Source organism: Thermobia domestica, chromosome 1 (genome assembly GCF_964235325.1).
Source record: "Thermobia domestica chromosome 1, izTheDome1.hap1.1, whole genome shotgun sequence".
Classification (NCBI taxonomy): domain Eukaryota; kingdom Metazoa; phylum Arthropoda; class Insecta; order Zygentoma; family Lepismatidae; genus Thermobia; species Thermobia domestica.
Window position 1 is genome coordinate 195,671,757 of NC_137454.1, and position 19,560 is coordinate 195,691,316.

The window sequence follows — 19,560 nt, forward strand, 5'->3', positions numbered from 1 at the left end:
GTGAGTGTCCCATTGTAACTTTTTCCTTTCATGTGTACGAAATTTTCATCATATGACGAAAGTTACAGATTCAAATTTCAGAAAAGAATTTCTTGCTTTGCGTAGGAAGTTTTGTTAGGCAAGTGTTTTGTAACTTAATAGTAAAACACGTTGTATTTGCTTTTATATTTTTCATTTTTCTGATTGATTACGGTAAAAATATTACTTAACGTATTATGTTTTGTTGATCTCGTTGTACCATCAACATGGGAAAGTCTGTATGGCTAATTACATATCAGGTAAAATTTCAAAAAAATGTTCTGGAAAACTGATAGGGAATTTTTTCCCATACTTTTTGTCACCACCCGATGTACGCATAGTACTTTCAGAGATTTGTCGATGATTGAATCAGTGAATCAGTCAGTTAATTTTCTCTTTTATGTATATATAAGAAATTGAAAGCATACTGAGTAAAAATTTAAAAAAAGAAAAAAGCTTTTTGTTCGTTACAAAAATCAGTAGGATATAATAATAATAATAATAATAATAATAATAATAATAATAATAATAATAATAATATTTTCTGAAGCATCCTACCAGTTAGCATTCTTACTACAACTTGGAAGGTTGAATGTTGGCGCCTGATGCCTATAATCCTATTATACGAGGGCTATCCAGAAAGTAGATTACGTTTTGGAATAAAAAATCAACAAAGTATAGGAAACAAATTTTATTATATACAGATGAAAGCCACACACAAATACTACTTTTCGACATAGTCACCATTCAAATTAAGGCATTTATCGTAGCGATGTACGAGCTTGGAAATTCCTTCGTCGAAAAATTCGGCCGCCTGCGACTTCAACCACTTCGTTACCTCTTCTTGCAGCTGTTCGTCGTCATCAAAACGCTGCATAGCCAGCCACTTCTTCATTGCTGGGAATAGGTGGAAGTCGCTCGGTGCCAGGTCGGGACTGTACGGCGGATGAGGAAACAACTCCCACTGAAAAGATTCAAGAACTTCACGCGTGACATTTGCCGTGTGGGGCCGGGCGTTGTCGTGAATCAACAAGATCTTAGAGCTCAACATTCCTCTGCGCTTGTTTTGAATTGCTCTTCTGAGGTTTTGCAGAGTTTGGCAATACCTTTGAGCGTTTATTGTAGTGCCTCTTTCCAGGAAGTCCACCAAAATCACACCTTTTCTGTCCCAAAAAACAGTCGCCATCATCTTCCTTGCCGACATTGTTTGCATGCATTTCTTGGGTTTTTGGGGAGAACCTGTGTGCCCCCACTGCATTGATTGCAATTTCGTTTCACAGTTCACGTGTTTCACCCATGTTTCGTCACCAGTAACGATGCGATCGAGTAAAGAGTCACCATCCTTATTGTAGGCGTCCAAAAAGTGCAACGCTGCAGCCATTCGCTGATTTTTGTGGTCCTCTGTCAAGATTTTTGGAATCCATCTTGCACAAAACTTGTGGTAACCAAGCTTTTCGCTGATGATTTCGTGCAACAAACTTCGCGAAATTTGTGGAAAACTCAAAGAAAGTTCCGTTATTGTGAACTTTCGATTTTCACGGACTTTAACATCGACTTTTTCGACAAGTTCGGCAGTCACTTTGCTGGGTCTCTCACTTCGATCTTCGTCGTGAACATTGGTTCGGCCATTTTTAAATCTTATGACCCACTGTCGCACTCCACCTTCAGTGATAATGTTGTCCCCATACACTTCACACAGCTGCCGATAGATTTCTATCGGTTTACAGTTTTTTGCTGTCAGAAACCTTATTACTGCACGCACCTCGCAGCTCGCGGGATTTTCAATTAACGCAGACATTTCAAACCGTCACAGTATCTTAACGGAGCACAGCACGAACCTCTCACTAGCACGGCTAGATGCCGACTGAGCTGCGCAACGCTCTGACCCCAAGATGGCCGCGCTAGCCCCGCCCCTAGCGGACACAGACGAAAACGTAATCTACTTTCTGGATAGCCCTCGTATATATATATAGGGTGTTTCAGGGGTAAAGGACAATACTTTAAGAAGTGATAGTATGGGTGAATCTGAGCAAAGGAGAGCTCATGAAGATGGGTTTGAGAGCTACAGATTGTGAACCATCCTTGATTTTATACTGCTTAATGGTCACTCTATAGTTATTCTAAACAGGTAAGATACAGTGCATTTAAAAGGTGATGAAGTGACCTTTCCAACGGTATGCAATATATAGCAGTGGTGTATTTCAAAGATAAGTTATTGAAGGAAATTGGGGAGGGTTAAGCTTATTAAAAAAAAAAAAAAGGATGGTAACGCTGATTCCTAAATTTCCCTCAATAACTTATCTTCCAAAGAGACCACTGCCACATGTTGCATACCGTTGGAAAGGCCATTTCATCACCTTTCAAATGCGCAATGTTTCACCTCTGTAGATTGACTACATGGTGGGTAATAAGAAACATAAGATCAAAAATGTTTCACAACTTGTAACTATCAAACAGTTGAGAATAGGACCCCATGCTTATAAGAACTCTTTTGCTTAGAAACACCCATACTACCGTTTCGTAACGTATTGCCCTTTCCCCTTAAACACCCTATATATTGTATGAATCGTGACAAAAATGTCCAGTTATCTGTAGTCGGTGGGAGCTGCCTCTTGTTCCTGTTTATTAGTATTGAATATATTATTAGTATTATTCTTTTAGAACTGTTTACAAAACTTAATTATACTGAGTGATTTAATAAAGAAGTAGAGGAGATGGCGTTTTTTTAAACGTAGAGTGATGTTCAAAAGGTTTACTTCCTCCAATGAATTTATGTTTCTCCAGGTATTTCAGAATGAATTAGCCGATTCTCAATTTTAAATCCTATTCTGTTCCATATTTTGAAATAACGTCCATCTACTAGAAAATTACTAGAAAAAGGAAATGAAGGACGAAATCTACTTTTCATCGGACTGTACTATAGAAATAACAATTTGTGTTATGACAAAATATTATATTGTTTCACTTAGTCTTTAAAAAAATACAAAAAAATAGTTTCTCCACGTATACTGTAAAAGAATTATAAAATCATAAATTCACAGCCAATGTTCAGTAGCTTCAATTAAGCATTGTCACGAGATATTGTTACAGAGTAAGGTGTTAAAGGAGATGGCTTTACATTTAACATAGCCAATAAGTCGTCTTTGGCTTTTTTCAAGTAATTCGGTATCTTGCGTCCTGTGATTTCCTCAGCCAACGCATATTTAGAAGCATATTCTTCCAGGAATTTCCATATCATTTCACCGTAAGATTCCTCGTTCGTTTCAAACTGGAAAATAAAAGATATACCATTTCAAAACACATATGACATCCAAAGATAATATAAATTATTTATAATGGCATAAGTGCCTGTTCTATGCACGAGGAGAATAAAGTTTAATGAATACTACATTTATACGCTCACTTGTGTGGCTGTTCATGACATACTTCGAGCATTATTGGTAAATTTCTGCCGGGCCGAGCGATTGAAAATGGCGGTACAGCACAAGCCTGACTTGCCCTCCACTTCTTTCTCTCTCTCTCTATGTAACATGTTTTTAATTATATTAAATGCAAAGTCTAAATACCAAATTTCATTTACCTAAACCTAACGAATCCTGAGATATTGGCTTATTAGTTAACTATCTCATTTCGTTTTCTTCCTTTGTAGATCAAATATTATTCTTTTAGAACTGTTTACAAAACTTAAATACACTGTTATTTAAACTGAGTGATTTAATAAAGAAGTAGATGAGATGGCTTTTTTTTTAAACGTAGAGTGGTGTTTAAAAGGTTTACTTCCTCCAATGAATTTATGTTTCTCCAGTTATTTCATAGTGAATTAGCCGATTCTCATTTAAATGTGTGATGAGTTATTTTAAATGAAAAGTTTAAATTCCAAATGCCATGTCTCTAATTTAAAGAACATATTGACATTAACCTTTTATGGGTACAAATTTATAAATTCATATCTAAGTGTTTAACAAGAGAAAGTATTTAAGAGATTTCGAGATAGGATATCTTTTAATAACAATCGCCACCTCTATTTCCCCTATATCTTGTTGAGAGTGTTGAAATTCGAGAACCCGTTACTTACGTACACTACTGGATATAATATTTTACTTACTCGTTTGCCAAGTGAAGATCCAAGTTGCTGTATACGTTGTTGAAGTTTTTCATCCTTTGTATGCTCGAAAGCAGTTTGTAGTGCGCTTTCAATATCGTCTCCAGTCATCCTCAATCTTTCAACTGCTTCACATGCTGCAAGCACCACCTCAGGAACCAAGTCATGATTCAAAGCAGACAGAATCATTAATCGTATATTGCCGTCAGCAATGCCAGTGTGACCTGTAAATGTAATTGTTTTATTATTCATGAAAATATGACCATTTTGTTCCTTTGCAATAATTACTAGCCTTATTTGTAAAATGTTTCACATACTAGCACAGTGATAACAATGTGTTTCATCTTCCCTTTGACTTATTAGATGCTTGAAGTTATTTTTCCATAATAGCTCCAATAGTGAATCAGCTACGTACTATATATACATACTAATATAAAATGAACTTTTATATATATTGTTTTTGTAGACAAGCTTCCAAGTATCCGAATGGTTAGCGCGTGTGCTTTCTGTGGGCATGTTTCCTGGTTCGATCTCTGGTAAGCCGTTTATAAGCCTAATCTCGAATTGTATGTTAAGTTGTAGATCCACATTTTATATCACTTTGGTGCTAAAAAGATATTTAAATCTTCAAACAAATGAAATTATTTCGATATTGGAATCGTATTGTTCATTGCTTAATTACTACTGATGATCATCGCTTTAAGATAAGACAAACTCCTGACCCCCACTGTACAGTACCTCTAGCGGGCAAATCGATATCATTCCGCATCGTTATGCTATACGGTAGTGTCCCCGATCTGGGAGCTATTAGATCAGTTGTTAGAACAAATTTGTTGCAAAGTTACTTCCTTTTTTTTTTTCGTTGAATAGTTCTTTTTCCAGATTTACATCTATATCCTTCCACCAAATACAATATAGTTTTGTATTTCATTACCAATATTTTATATTTTCATTTTTATTCTTTTATTCTTGATGGCCGTATCTATAAAGGTAACCAAGAAAGTTCTCTCACTTCTTGTGGAGGTCTGTGTTCAATTGGCTCTCACACCGTGAGTTGAATGCGAATGGAGATAAGGCGAAAGTCAGTTGTTGGTGTGAGCATATCTAACAAAGCGAGGCGGAAGACGCCAGGCCTTTGGTGAGGGTGTCGTGACTACGCGGACAGTGCAGCGGTGGTTTAACAAGTTTAGGACGGTGACGACCCCCACCGAAGTCTATCCTTTTTCTTCTAAGCTCATTAGTTTCGTGATGCACAAGATCATTTGTCTCCCTCTCTACTAATACTAGTTTAATACAGTAGCCTCAAATGGAACAGTTGTTGTTATGAGGCTTTGAACTGATTGATATTGTTTTGACGTAAAATCTCGTATTTCGAGCTTATATTTATCTCCCAGCAGGCAATCTCCCCTTTCAAACAATTCTTCTGGTTCTGTTAGTGAGAGGGAGTGAAATAGGACAATGAGGTAAAGAATTGTTGGCAGTGTAGGAGTAACCATGGATTCATGAGTAGTACGCCTACAGGAATAATCGATTTGATTTTATCATCCCTTTCAGCAATGAGGCTATATGAGACGTGGACTTACACCTTAACGTGGAATCCCAACTACATGAATTCCCGATTGGAACCCAACCAGGGTTTCCTACGCTAAAGGCGTGTTTGCTAACCGCTTAACCACCCACAAGAGAGCTATGAAAGAACAAGCAACTACGTCTTTCATATTAGTCATTGTCTTTCACCAATGCCCTTTCTGAACGCCAGATTTCGCATCTGCTCATCCTCTTCGCGTAGTTTACTGAGAAGATAAGCAACAGTCTATGATGTAACAGAGCATTCAGTTGGAAATGACCCACTTAGATTATTTGATAATTACCTAATGTTTTCAACGCTGCAACACGAACTTTGGCACTCGTATCTACTGTTAATTCACAAAATAAATTGAGGACGTCTGGATGATGAACTTTGAGCCTTCCCATGGTTTCCAGAGTAGCTGCCTTCACTTCGCTTCTTTTACTGTGCAGACATTCAAATAGCTTCTCCAGTATTTGAGTAGATGTAGATTCTATAGAAGAAAGATAAACGATAGAAGAATATAACTATTTTTACACCTTAATAGTAACAATTCCAAATGGATTTCATTACTTACTAGCTGACCTGCGCTCTTTACACAGCGCATCATTCACATATGAATATGAATCTCCTTGTCATTTCTCACAACATTGTACATTTCTCCAGGGCCGGACTGGCTACTATTTGGCTCGAGAGCTGACATATTTTGTTGGCCCCTAATTCCCAACCCCCCCCCCCAACCACCACTATCCCAATTACCCACAATAAAAGCACACTATCTTAGATCAAACACACATTTGTTTAGTAGCTACACCGTACATTATACCATAAAGGTCATAATGTAGAATCAGGATATATGTTATGTAACAATATTTATGAGAACAACACAGACAGTAATCACTAGCACAGGGGCGGATCCAGGACAGACTTCTTGGGGGGGGTTTGTAATACTGCTACTTAAAGCTACTTTTAAGAGCTCCAAACTCTCAGATGGGTTTTATATATATATATATATATATATATATATATATATATATATATATATATATATATATAAATATATATATATAAAGTAGTTTCCTCTTCTGGGGGGGGGGCGATTGCCCCCTGAATCCGGCACTGTACTAGCATATATATCACATCTCGCCTTGGGATGACTGAAATTTGTAATTTGTTGATAAATAACTACGGACAAGTTAATTTAAAGTCAACACTCGCGGTTTCAGTATTCGTGACAAGGGATACAAAACAGACCTGTACGTAGTCCGAAATATTTTTCGGGGGGGGGGGGAGGATATACCCTCCGAATCAAGCACGACAAAATCTTCTCGAAGGACATTTATATAAGTAAGCACTTGTGGTCCACGAACTGTCAAGTACCCAGATTGGGTGTATTTATGCAAATCGTGTGCATATATAGGCCTAAGGATGGTCGTAATTGAATTATCTACTATGGTTGCGACGTGATAAAATATCAGAACAGAAATTCATTAATATAAATCTTAATATTGCTACCAGAAAGTAGTGTAATGAATTTTTATTTTGATTTACGTAATTTTAGTCCACTCGTTACAATAGCACTAACTTTCGTTCCCATAATAATTTTTTAAACAACATAAGGACATACACTACCTCACAGTGTGACTTTGAATAACTGACCGCAGCTCGACTTCTTGACTGATAAAATTGACAACTACTGAAAGATGAATGCAAACATTCATGAGTAATTCAACAATGCCAAAACCACAGGATCTTGTAATAGAGGCGACGGCGCTCTGCTGGGATATAAATCATGAAAGTGATCTCAGGTCTCTTTCTGTTCGGTTTCAAATTGTTATTTTTCCTGGGCCAAGAAACTAAACTTTTAAGAAATGTATTGTCAAGCCACTATACTTTCGGCTCCCTTTTATATTCCGCGGTAGGAAGCATGTTGGACTTCACTATTGGTTTTGCTTCCACTGACATGACTGTTGTCATGGTCCATTCTTACTGTAAGGGAACGTGAGGAGCAACAAAATTTTAATAAAATGCTCAAATAACTCGATGTATACAGATTGCCACCGTGACTGTTAACAAGAATAGTAGTTGTCGCAAACGTTTTCCACATTTTTTCTCTTACTCCTTAACTTCTCTCTTTATTAAAATTTTTATTTGGCCCCTGTCTGGGGGCCGATCGCCGCATAGCCATCTGGGCCAGTCCAGGCCTGCATTTCCCTTTACAGCCACAAGTGAAAGACGTCTTGATAAAAATTGGCAAGAGATACCATAAAGGGGAGATTTTGTCGATTGCTTTTTCAATATCTCGCACCGTTTGCAAGATTTGAGCCTACTTCCGGTTGGAGTTTTTAATTTACGTATGATCAGTGTTTTCTTTCTTCTTGCATGCAGTATGTAATAAGCAAATACATTACACACACATTTAATTATAATGTCAGTGATATATGGTGTTCATCGGGCAAAACTCTCCAAACAATAAAGATTCATCTTAACCTGGAGAAATAGTTATCCTTCGTTTCTCATTATCATTTGGTCATGGAACAAACGCCTGAGAGATATACAACCCTTGTATACAACTACGTTGTGTTGGAATGTATAACTTATAGGATATGGTGCTCTACATTTTTAAAATTTCAACACTTCCAGTGTACCCCTAAAATTGTAATAAAGAAATAACGGTCACGTTTTTTTTAAATATTCAATTAGAACTGGACAATCTACACAAAATTTGGAATCGACCAGCGAAAACGGCACGTTTGTAGTACTTGTGGTTTTCGAGATCTCATTGTTAAAGGATTGGAGACATGCATATAAACGTAGCATTTTAATCATTACTTATAATACAGTGCATATTGTATGGTAAATGCAACTTTTGATTCATCCTATACGCATGGAAAGATTTGTTTTACTATGTAACCAACATATTTACAATAACAACTAACTTTGTTAATTCATTCATCTTTACAAAAATTGGATATTACTGGCGTGAATAAAAATACGAAAGTTACGTATCCAATTAGAACATGTTTATAATAATTTCCTACGTCATTAAAAACATAATCTTAGTGCCAGAATACTCTACTATATCTCTCTATGATGTTCAGGGTTTTCTATTAAAGAACACAATCACAGAACATTATGAACTGTTGTGTCAATCGAAATACTAGCCGTTAGAAAGCGTTAGTAGAAAAAATGTCGATTAGTGAGAAGAAAACTTTGTGTTTTACATTTTGTAAAGACTGAATGTGTAGTCACAGTGCAACGCGCTTTCCGTATTAAGTTCAATTGCAATCCACCAAGAGATTATAATGCCTATAGATGGTATCATCAGTTTGAAAACACCGACTGTCTGTGCAAAGGGAACAGTACGGGACGGCCAAGAGTGCTGAAGAATGCGTTGAACGAGCGAGTCTTTCAATACGTAGCATCAAGAAATCAATTCGGAAGGCTAGTCGTGAATTAGCAGTTCCAGTGACGTCTGTGTGGGGAATTGCTTCTTCATTTGATGTATTATTTATAATTGCACATTAAATGTAATAAATACTACAAATTATTAAAATCCCGATATTTATTTTGAAACACCCTGTACTAACTACATGCTATCGTTGCACTGTTGATAACATCTAAAATATAGTGGCAACGTCGTATTGGCTATAAGCATACTCAATACAGGCATTATAAGTAGTCTACTTCAGTGGTTCTCAAACTTTCCGATAACACGGAGCCCCTGTTCGTTCATTCGGGCTATCTAAAATTTAACATGGCATTAAAAAATATACTAATTAGAATTACCACTGACAGAAAAAGATCAAGAAAAATAATGCAATAAGTAATTTATTCTAAACATACATGATTGTTTACTAGTGAACGAAATTTCAATTGGAAATACAGTAACTTTCAAGTCTGAAAATCATTAAAAAAAAAAAAAAAAAAAGGAAATCCACTTGATAAATAATGTTCTCAAATGTGGGGTCACTATTGTGACGAATGAAATTCTTTCTGTTTTTCCATAGTTGTATTGAAATCTGGAATAAATTTTGTCACCATCCATCTTCGGTTCGATTCCACATTAAGACGATTTCGCTTTAAGGTTTTAATACTGCAAAGGGAAAGGCATCAAATGTTGCAATGTTTTTCTAAACTCTTCATACTTACAGGGCAGAAATTTAGTGAAGTAGGAAAACATTTAAATTTACAAACGTAGGTATAATTTGTAATTGCTTTTATTTATTATCTCAAAAAATACTTCTTGCATAACAGCTGTGAGTTCCATTTTATTACAACACATTTCAATTTTTAGGCGTCGCGAACCCCATTTTGAGAACTACTGGTCTACCTGAACAGAAAAGATATTTTGCGCCGTCTCATTGTGCTTTATCAGATTAGTAGGAAGACTAACGTCTTGGGGAGAAAGCTAATGCATAATTAAAAGGATAAAGGCTTTGATTACTTGCAGTATTAATACAATAGACCAACTGTATTTTCTACTCAACTCACCAAGAAAAGTAACAAGACGAAGCCCTTCCAAGATGTCCTCTGGTTCACTGGATGACAAAAGCTTCACAATATGGTTATGTACTAAATTGCCAAGACCAGCAAATCCAAGTGCTCTTGCCGCTGCTACACGCACTGCAACATGCCAATCAGTTGCCACTAAATGGACAAGACGATCTTCAACGTCTTTATTCAATGCACACTTAAAAAAAAAAAAAAAAAAAAAAAAAAAAAAAAAAAAAAAAAAAAAAAAAAAAAAAAAGAAGATACATTTACTTTGCATCTCTTCTACATTATTATTATTATTACTATTATTATTATTATTATTATTATTATTATTATTATTATTATTATTATTATTATTATTATTATTATTATTATTATTACAGAGCCTAATCCGAATAGAAGTAGAAATCGCTATAAATGAATTAAAGAAACACAAATCTCCGGGTGTAGACGAAATTCCAGCCGAGTTAATTTTAGCTGGAGGGGAAAAATTGTACAACAATATACACCACAAACTCACTCTCTTTATCTGGAACAAGGAGAAATATCCATAAGAGAAGAAAGAATCAATCATTGTTCCAATTCACAGGAAAAAGACAAATTGTGATAATTATCGAGGCATTTCTCTTCTGTCAATATCCTATAAAATCCTCTCAAATATTCTATTAGCAAGATTGACCCCATATGTAAATGAAATTATTGAAGATTATCAGTGCGGATTTAGGCGAAATCAATCAACTATCGACTAGATTTTTTCCATTATACAAATACTCGAAAAGAAATGGGAATACAATACCTCGGTACATCAATTATTTAGTATTGATTTTTAGAAAGGCTTAGGACTCAGGAGAGAAACATTAGCATTTGGAATACCGAAAAAGCTAGTTAGATTAATTAAAAATATATTTAAATTAATCCCAAAGTAAAATCCAGGTAGGAAAATTCTTGTTCACGAGCTTTCAGGTAGAGAATGACCTGAAATAAGGAGATACGTTGTCGCCATTATTGTTCAACTTAGTCCTGGAGTAGGTCTAAGGACCAATATAGCAATCATGGCCTACAGCTGAAGGGTATTTACCGGGTTATGGCCTATGCTCATGGTGTAAATATAATAGTAGAAATTTCTAGTATACCTTGTATATATTTATCATGTAGTACACAAACTGTGCATAGATGGCAGCATATATAAAGGTTGCTGATCATTTACAGAAAAGCAAGAAATTTACAAATATTTTTTTCTATTAACAATTTAAATTGTTATTTAAAAGGTCTCAGAGAAAAGAGCTTGGATGAGTCACATTGTTTACGTAGTATACAAAGCAGAAACTTTTCACTATTAAGGTATGAGCGCGCTTGATAGTTATTTATGTCAAAGGGTATCATAACAAATAATTTTTAATAGTTGCAAACATGTTAAAGTTTGAAGAAGCAGAACTAGCTAATTTATGCCTTTGCTTCAATGTTGCAATGTTGAGGGATAAATCCTACGGCATAGGGATTTTTGATGTGATGAAAGATTTTGGGGAGTAGTGATGGGCAAAATGATTCATTTCGGAGAATCGATTCATTTACTCTGATTCACTAAAATGATTCGATCATTTAATTCGTTCATACGAATTGGTTGTCAGCGCATTCCGTTCGCGCAAGTGAATAGGTTAGGAATGATTCGCTCATTGAATCAGGTTTCCGCGCATCTATTTTGCGCAGTTGAGTTATTCGATCAGATGAATTGAGTGGGAATTATTCGATCATATGAATTGCTTGAGTTACTGCACTTCTTTTCTGCGCCACTTAATAAATTCCTTGTGAGGAAATACAACCTCGTGTATCATTTTTGCCACATGACACGGCCAGCGTTGCGTTGGGGTGAGTGGTGGCTCGGGAACTCTTAGTGCGTTTGCACACGGCAACGATAATATCGGTGGAAGCACCGATACTGTCGGTGGTGAAATCGACTTCAATGTACTCAAATCGTAGCTTGCACACGCCACCGACGTTATCGGCCGATCCTCCGACACGCAGATGCTGTCGGCCAAGGCCCCGATATTGTCGGCATTATCGCCGACACCGATTTTGTCAGGGCCCAATGTTTTCTTATGATTGGATGTACATGCGGCCGATAATGTCGGCCGGCCAATGGGTTAGATGAAGAGAGTGAGTGACAAGGCGCTGTGTATTCTTGTTTCGTTTCTTGTCTTTGTAATTTTGTTGTTTCCATTTTTTCTATTGCAATTGTATAATAATATTATTATTATCTTGTCCTATAAACAACTTCGGAACAGCTTATTATTTTTTTACAGTCTCTGTTTTGGAGTAGCTAATTCCGTTTATTAAATAAGTATAAAATGTGAGAAGTCTGAAGAGTAATGGTTTTTCTCTAAATAGCTATTACCAAATAGAATATAGGAAATTTAGATAACCAATTTCTTGGTTATTTTCCACTTCTTTTTTATTTTTGTTCTTTCTTTCTCTCTCACACACACTCTTTGATGGTATTTTTAAAATCTATTAATGCATTTAAATTTTAATACATTCTGGAAATTAATTTAAGCATAATTTTCAAAGTTTGATACACTGTGAACATAAGCATATGGAAAAAATCCTGATTATTATTACTTCCTTTTATTTTCATCAGAATTGTGTGCAGATTACTTTTCCCGGTCCCACTCTATAAGCAATGATTGAATAGAATATTTCTTGACAAGTCAAAGTAGAATTATTATTATTATTTTGAAACGAAACCAGCACAATCAAACACTCTTTGCAAAGCTCCAAGGACAAGTTACTCACTTGGCATTTCCTTGATTGTGATCTCAACAACAGGGATGTGACTTCATGCTTCACTTGTTGCAGATCTTTTCTCTCACTTCCAAAACTATCCCAAAGCTCCATTTTTTAAAAGAATTTGTGGAATGGTAATTGAAAACAAAGACCAAAGCTATGTATCCAAGTTTTCCCTCTCCCCTTAGTACCGGGATCGTCGACTGGATGAAAAGGTTGTGTATTATTGCATTCTTACCTTTCTAGTTTTGCTTAGATTTTTGGAGATGGCAAGAATTTTTTTCATTCGATATTTTAACCCTTATTGAACTTGTGGAATGTAGACCTTGCATATGGGATAAGATAACAGACTCTTTCAAGGACAGAATTGAAAAGCAAAAAGCATGGCGAGAAGTTTATGCAAGCCTTGCCCAGGATTTTGAGTTCATGGACAAAAAGAAACGAGAAACGACAGGTATGTATGCAACAGCGCAAATCTGTCTTCGACATTGGGGAAGGGGGGGGGGGGACGGGTAATCGAAATTCCAAAAGAAGTTTTTTTCGACCCAACCTATTACTGAAGTATCTCGGCTACAGCAACTTGTCCCTCCTCCTTCGAGGGAAGTTTGGGAAAACACACACCGACAGAAGAGCCAGTAGGGGCACATTTGATATAGAAAGTCTCTAGCATCAGGCGAAGAAATGGGTTTTAAATTATATTTTCCAGTTTTTGCCAATTCTTCCGAACAAATGATTTTTTGTAATACGAGTTTCCCTGCCATCAAGCGAAAACTTCATAAGATTACTTAAGATAATTTTAATGCGTCTATATTAAAATTATGTTTTAGTTACTTTTGTAACTCCATTCTATCACGGTGCTAACTTTAGTGTGTTCGGATGAGTGGTGCACATATATTTGTTGCCACAAAATGTCCCTATTCTAATACAAGAAACATAAGTACTCAATTAACTCTAAACTAATAAATATAAAATAGTTTTCAGTTTAAAAACATAATATAGTCAAATATTCGAAAATTTCACATTTTCCTAAACTTTTCCTTTTTTCCAAGCTCGGGGAAAAAAACTGTAAAAAAAACTGTACATTTAAACCCAAAATTTCTCTTCCCTTTCCCCAGGACTTTACAATACTAATTCAGATGAAAGTATTACTTATTAAATGTGGACTTGGCTCTTAATAGGTTCCATGACTGTGCAATAGCTACTTTTTAACTTCAAAAATATTGTTGCATTTCATAAAGAAAAAGCGGTTTACATTTATAGTTGCATGAGCAGTGGTGGATCTAGCCCGGGGCCGGGGGGACCTAGGCCCCCCAGTTTTCTGAGTGACAAAAATAATTTAAGCTATTATTTATATAGTTTGAAAGTTTATAGTAAACTCATGGTATACCGCACCTATCATAGTCTGAAACCTAGATCCGCCACTGTGCATGAGAGCTGCAAATATTATACATCCAGTGACGATGAGAATCTGTCAGGTAGCTTCTATTGCTTAACATGGAAAATAATATGTATACTGGTATCGCTCATATCTTCTCGTAGGAAGGGCACGGTGTTCCAGTGGTAAAGCGCCTACCTCTGGTGCGTGGACCCCTGGTTCGATCCCCACCCAAGTAAGTTTGTGGTGGACAACATCGTGTCCATGGGTTTCGTCTGGGTACTCCCTTTTTCTCCCACATCTCATTCTACCAATTATTCCACCTTCATTCGCTTTCTTCAATTGTCGTCTCCGTTAGTTCAAAGGAAATAATCCTGAGACGTTAAAACGAAAGATTACCTATTTCGTCATATTATCGACAAGTGCAGTCACTGGACAACTACCAGACTACTTCTGAGTCTCGTGGACAACACTAGTCCACCGAAGTCTTCGATCTCAATCATTGTTTTAGGGTGAGATTTGCAGTAAAAGACTGTAAGTTGATGAAATGATCGTAGGAACACAATGAAGAAGATTTATCAACATTTAAAAATACGCAAATCATTACACAATATCGTAAAACGGTACCTCAAATGGATTTTGATCCCCCATAAAATGCAAATTTACTGCAACATGTAATTCGTTCTTTTTCAGAATGAAAAAAAAAAAAAAAAAACATAAGTAGAACTACTCGGTTACACACTTCAGAAATAATTTTATTTATTTAATTATTTATTTATTTTTAAATTCAGCCATCTAAACATTAAATTCAGAAATAAAAATCCCTTGTTTTAACCATTCTTCAACACGCGTAAAGCTTTCCAATTCACTTTTGGAAAAAAAAAAAATCATGACGAATGGAGACATGTAAACAAGAATGCATTATCCCTCTAATATGAAGCCTTCAAGAAGGAGCGTCAGTACACCATCAGAAATTGATGTTGTCCAATAGAACCAATTTATAGGAATAGATTCATCATAGCCAATAAACCACTCACATCGCCCAGAACTGGATTTCAGCAGTTTACAAAGTGGTAATTTCTATTCCTAGTTCAATCAGATATAAACTTTGGAAACTTTTTTATCATGATTTTCTGAGTGTGTTGACTCATAAACCGAATTCTCGGATTTCAATACCAGAAGGAGTATATTTTTGGCACTAAGAGAAATAATCTGCACAAATGACAAGGAAAACATTAGTTTTAACGTCCGTCTCATTTAAGAATTTCCGCGGGGACTATTATTCTCAGTCACCATGGAATAGGGAACACGAAAATCAGCTGTATTATAAGGGGACTCTTTCCAACACTCGTCACATGGATCGACGCTCGAAGTTATTATTACTTGAGAAGTGAAGTGTAGTGTGAGTTTAATGTAACATGTACTGGGCACACCATCGAACTCTAACTTCCTGGGAGAACTCATGTGAGTAAATGCACTTTTGTACTTATTTCTTAAGCTGCTGCCTTAGCTAAATGACCACTTCACGTCTTAATGCAGTCATGAATTTGATTTTTCAAAGAGAGAGACAATTAACGTCATTTTAGCCTCAAAATTAAACTTAATTTACCAATTTTCATACTTTAGTTTTCCTGAGGATAATTTTGCTTAAACGTTTGAAAACCATGTGTTCGGGTTTTAATTCAAAATTTAGATGTGAAGATTTTTTGTTCCAAAATTCTCACAATGAATCCTTTATTTTGGTTCTGACATCAAAGTCAGGACAAGGATCTACATAGCATCTCATCGGCACCAAGAAATTTAGTGGGGATATCTGAATTCGTGCTATGAGAAGCCATTCTCACGAAGACCAATGCAAATAAGAGGTTAGTCATATACTTCAATAGTAAATTTTTTTTAAATGTTGTTAGATCACTCTCTTCCTGGACTTCGTGATGCGCAGGGATTCTGATAACTTCTAGATGAAACTAAGAAGAAAACCAGGTAATAAGCTTTATGCTCAATTTACTAAACAAACGAGAAAATTTTTGAGACGAGACGAGACAAGCTTTTTCAAGAATCAAGACGAGACGAGGGCGACAAATATTTACGGGATGAGACGAAAAAGTCTCATTTCTTGTCTCGCAGGCAACGCTACGTATTATATTACACTGACTGCCAATCTATAACAAACTACTTGCCAGGGCAAAATAAAAACAAAATGCAGAGGGCGTTTTCCAGTTTTCTCTTCCAACTCGTGAGGCGAAGGTTTGCTCAATGTGGGTAAGTCGTACACTTTCTAAATCTTTGTTGCATTCTCCGAATTCTTCTTATTTTATGTGCGTGAGATAATTAGAGTCATTGTTACCAACATTTGAAAGTAACTTCAGTTAACTGTCTACTTACGATTTACTTCCATTACGACTGCCCTGTCATAAGGTGGTCGAGTAGTAAGTTAACAGTAACGTCTCTATAATGATGATGAATATTATTTTGTTGCTCTTTTCTCGCAGTAACTGCTGCTATAATAATAATAATAATAATAATAATAATAATAATAATAATAATAATAATAATAATAATAATAATTATTATTATTATTATTATTATTATTATTATTATTATTATTATTATTATTATTATTATTATTATTATTATTATTAATTATGGATCGTTGGTGGTAACGACGAAGGGCGCCGATTTCTCTGTAAATTTGGGGGGGGGAATTCAGGTGCAGAAGGTATATATATATGAAGATTTTAAAACAAATTGTACTCAAATTATGCCAAATATTGTATATTCATAAATACAATAGGGGGCCACATAAGCTTTGGGGGTCCGGGGCCCCTCGTCCCCCCAGGATCGGCGCCCTTGGTAACCACTTATCCTAATCTTTACAACCAATCGTAAGTGATGGTGGACGTTAAGTTGACTACTATCTGCCCATGCAATTTGTATTTTTATTTCAAAACAAAACAAAACAAAAAAAAAAGCCTAGCACCAACGGCTTTAACTTGCAGAATAGGATTGATAATTAAAAGGTAAAAAAAATATTTTCAGAGTTAAAAATGAACTTCCGATTCAGGTGTATTATGATGGGCAGATATTACTTTTATATTTGTGTCGAACTGTAACTATCCGTCATGCTTGAAAGTTAATAATGTAGCAATAATGGCTAATAGCTAATATAAACTCAATAAATATGACAATCAAAATATTTGTTTATCCATATTTTCTAATATTGATATAATACTCGGGACCAGGGAGCGGACTCGCATGTGCGCACATTTCTTTGATCACTACTTTTACAGTCCACCACCATGAGCGTTAGGTTTCTTTGCGTCGGTTTGGAGGTCACAAAACCTACTATTAGAATTAAACGGACAATTGCATTTTTAATGTTTTTAATGTTATCTATTTTGATGTTGTTATGCTGTATATTCTTACTGAAGCAAAAACCTTGTCACTATGGCGCAACAACTAGCTGCTGAAAGGTGATTTCTTTCACCAAACTTTGTCAATACTTGATGAGTGTTTTATTGTTGACACCAAACAGAATTTAGCTCAGGTGTAAAATAAATTTTAACACAGTGAAATGAGTTACGAAAACCATCTCTCTAACGTGGTTATCTGCTTAATTTGTAACATATCTGTCATCAAAGCAAAGATGAAACAAGTTGAAGATTTTCACTGGAACAAACGATGCCCAATTGAGGCAAGTTTCTCTGTATTCCATTTGATTAAGCATAGATTAGAAACAATATATTCCTAGGTATGCAGTTAAGTGGCCTACCTTCAAAAATGGGAAAGTAAGGCAAGTTTTTATTCTAATGTCATAGTTGGAGTTGCCGAGATGTTCCGCTAGGCTTGATCCTACGATTGAACTGTGAACGCTAAATTGGCGAAGAGCGTACAAAGCGAGTCGCAGGTCCTTTCGTCGAAAGGAAGCCAGCCAAAATTCCAATACAGCATTCAGCGCCTTCCAATTGAACACTCCACAAAATGCCTAGAAAGGAATTAAAGAAATGAATAAATACATCACATTTTGTACCTAAAAAGCACGATCAGAAATGCTTTCTTAGATCATAATATTAAAAGTTTATATTTAAACACATTAGGTAACACGGTGTAGCTCGATTTTTAGATATTCTCTAGCTTTCTTAGAAACATATATCTTCAAGGTTCATTTTAGAATTATTGTAACCATAATTGAGTCAGTGGTAGGCAGAAGAGCACAACGTCCTACAGTTTATAGAGAAATCAAGCTTATTTTTCACCCATTTGTTTTCACACAATTTTTTTGTGTTCATGAGTTACATTAATCTCCCTATTTTCTTCTATAATCCCCGTAATATAATCCCCGTCATATGCGAATGATGCGCTGTGTAGAGAGCGCAGGTTCAGCTAGTCTATATTATAAAATTGAAAGTGACTATGTTTGTGACTCTTAATCTCTTGAACCGCCCGATCGATCTCAATCAAATTTTCAAAATGTATGAAGTTCAAACCTGGGAAGTGTTTTATCATTTCATTTTGACAGTAGATTTTAGGGGAGGGGGAAGGGAGTAGGGGAAATATATGAAAGTGAATAAAACTTAATAACTCTTGAACCACCCTACCGATCTCGATCTTATTTTCAACATAGATAAGGTTTGAGCCTGGGATGCTTTCTTCATTTCAATTTTACAGTACACCAAAGTCTAGGGGGAGGAGGAGATATGTCAAAAAAGTAAAAATAAAAGTGACTGTCTTTGTGACTTCATCACGCTTAAACCACCCGACCGATCTTAACCAAATTTTCAACATAGATGAAGTTTAGACTTGAGGTGGTTTTTATTATATCACTTTAAGTGTAGAACTTAGGGGAGGGGGAGAGGAGGGGAGTAATCTATAAAAATAAACAAAACTTAATAACTCTTGAACCACTAGACCGATCTTGATCAAATTTTCAACATAGATAGGGTTCGGGCCTGGGATGTTTTCGTCATTTCACTTTAACGGTAGATCATAGGAGAGGGGGAGGAGAGGGGGATGTATAAATAAAAACTAATAAAACCTAATCTTTTGAACCACCCAACCAATCTCGATCAAATTTTCAGCATATAATGAGGGTCAGGCCTTGGGAGATTTTTATCGTTTCACTTTGACGAGCCAACGTAGCTGAGGGGGATTGGATATATATGTAAAAAAGAAAATAAATAAAATAAAATAAAAATGACTGCGTTTGTGACTTCATCACTC

At 35.8% G+C, this 19,560-nt stretch overlaps 1 protein-coding gene across 2 annotated transcripts in view; it reads right to left on the reverse strand.

The window, feature by feature from the left end:
- Positions 1–2,956: 2,956 nt before the first annotated feature.
- LOC145692481 (uncharacterized) overlaps positions 2,957–19,560 on the reverse strand; it is a 43,938-nt gene continuing 27,334 nt past the window's right edge. For both annotated transcript variants that reach the window (XM_081767790.1, XM_081767797.1), the window contains exons 5-9: positions 18,113–18,325; positions 10,182–10,380; positions 5,992–6,180; positions 4,124–4,344; positions 2,957–3,286 (exon numbers count right to left, since the gene is read on the reverse strand). In XM_081767790.1, the coding sequence (XP_081623916.1) occupies positions 3,080–3,286; positions 4,124–4,344; positions 5,992–6,180; positions 10,182–10,380; positions 18,113–18,325 (1,029 nt within the window). In that variant the 3' untranslated portion in view covers positions 2,957–3,079. The remainder of the gene's footprint in view (positions 3,287–4,123; positions 4,345–5,991; positions 6,181–10,181; positions 10,381–18,112; positions 18,326–19,560) is intronic.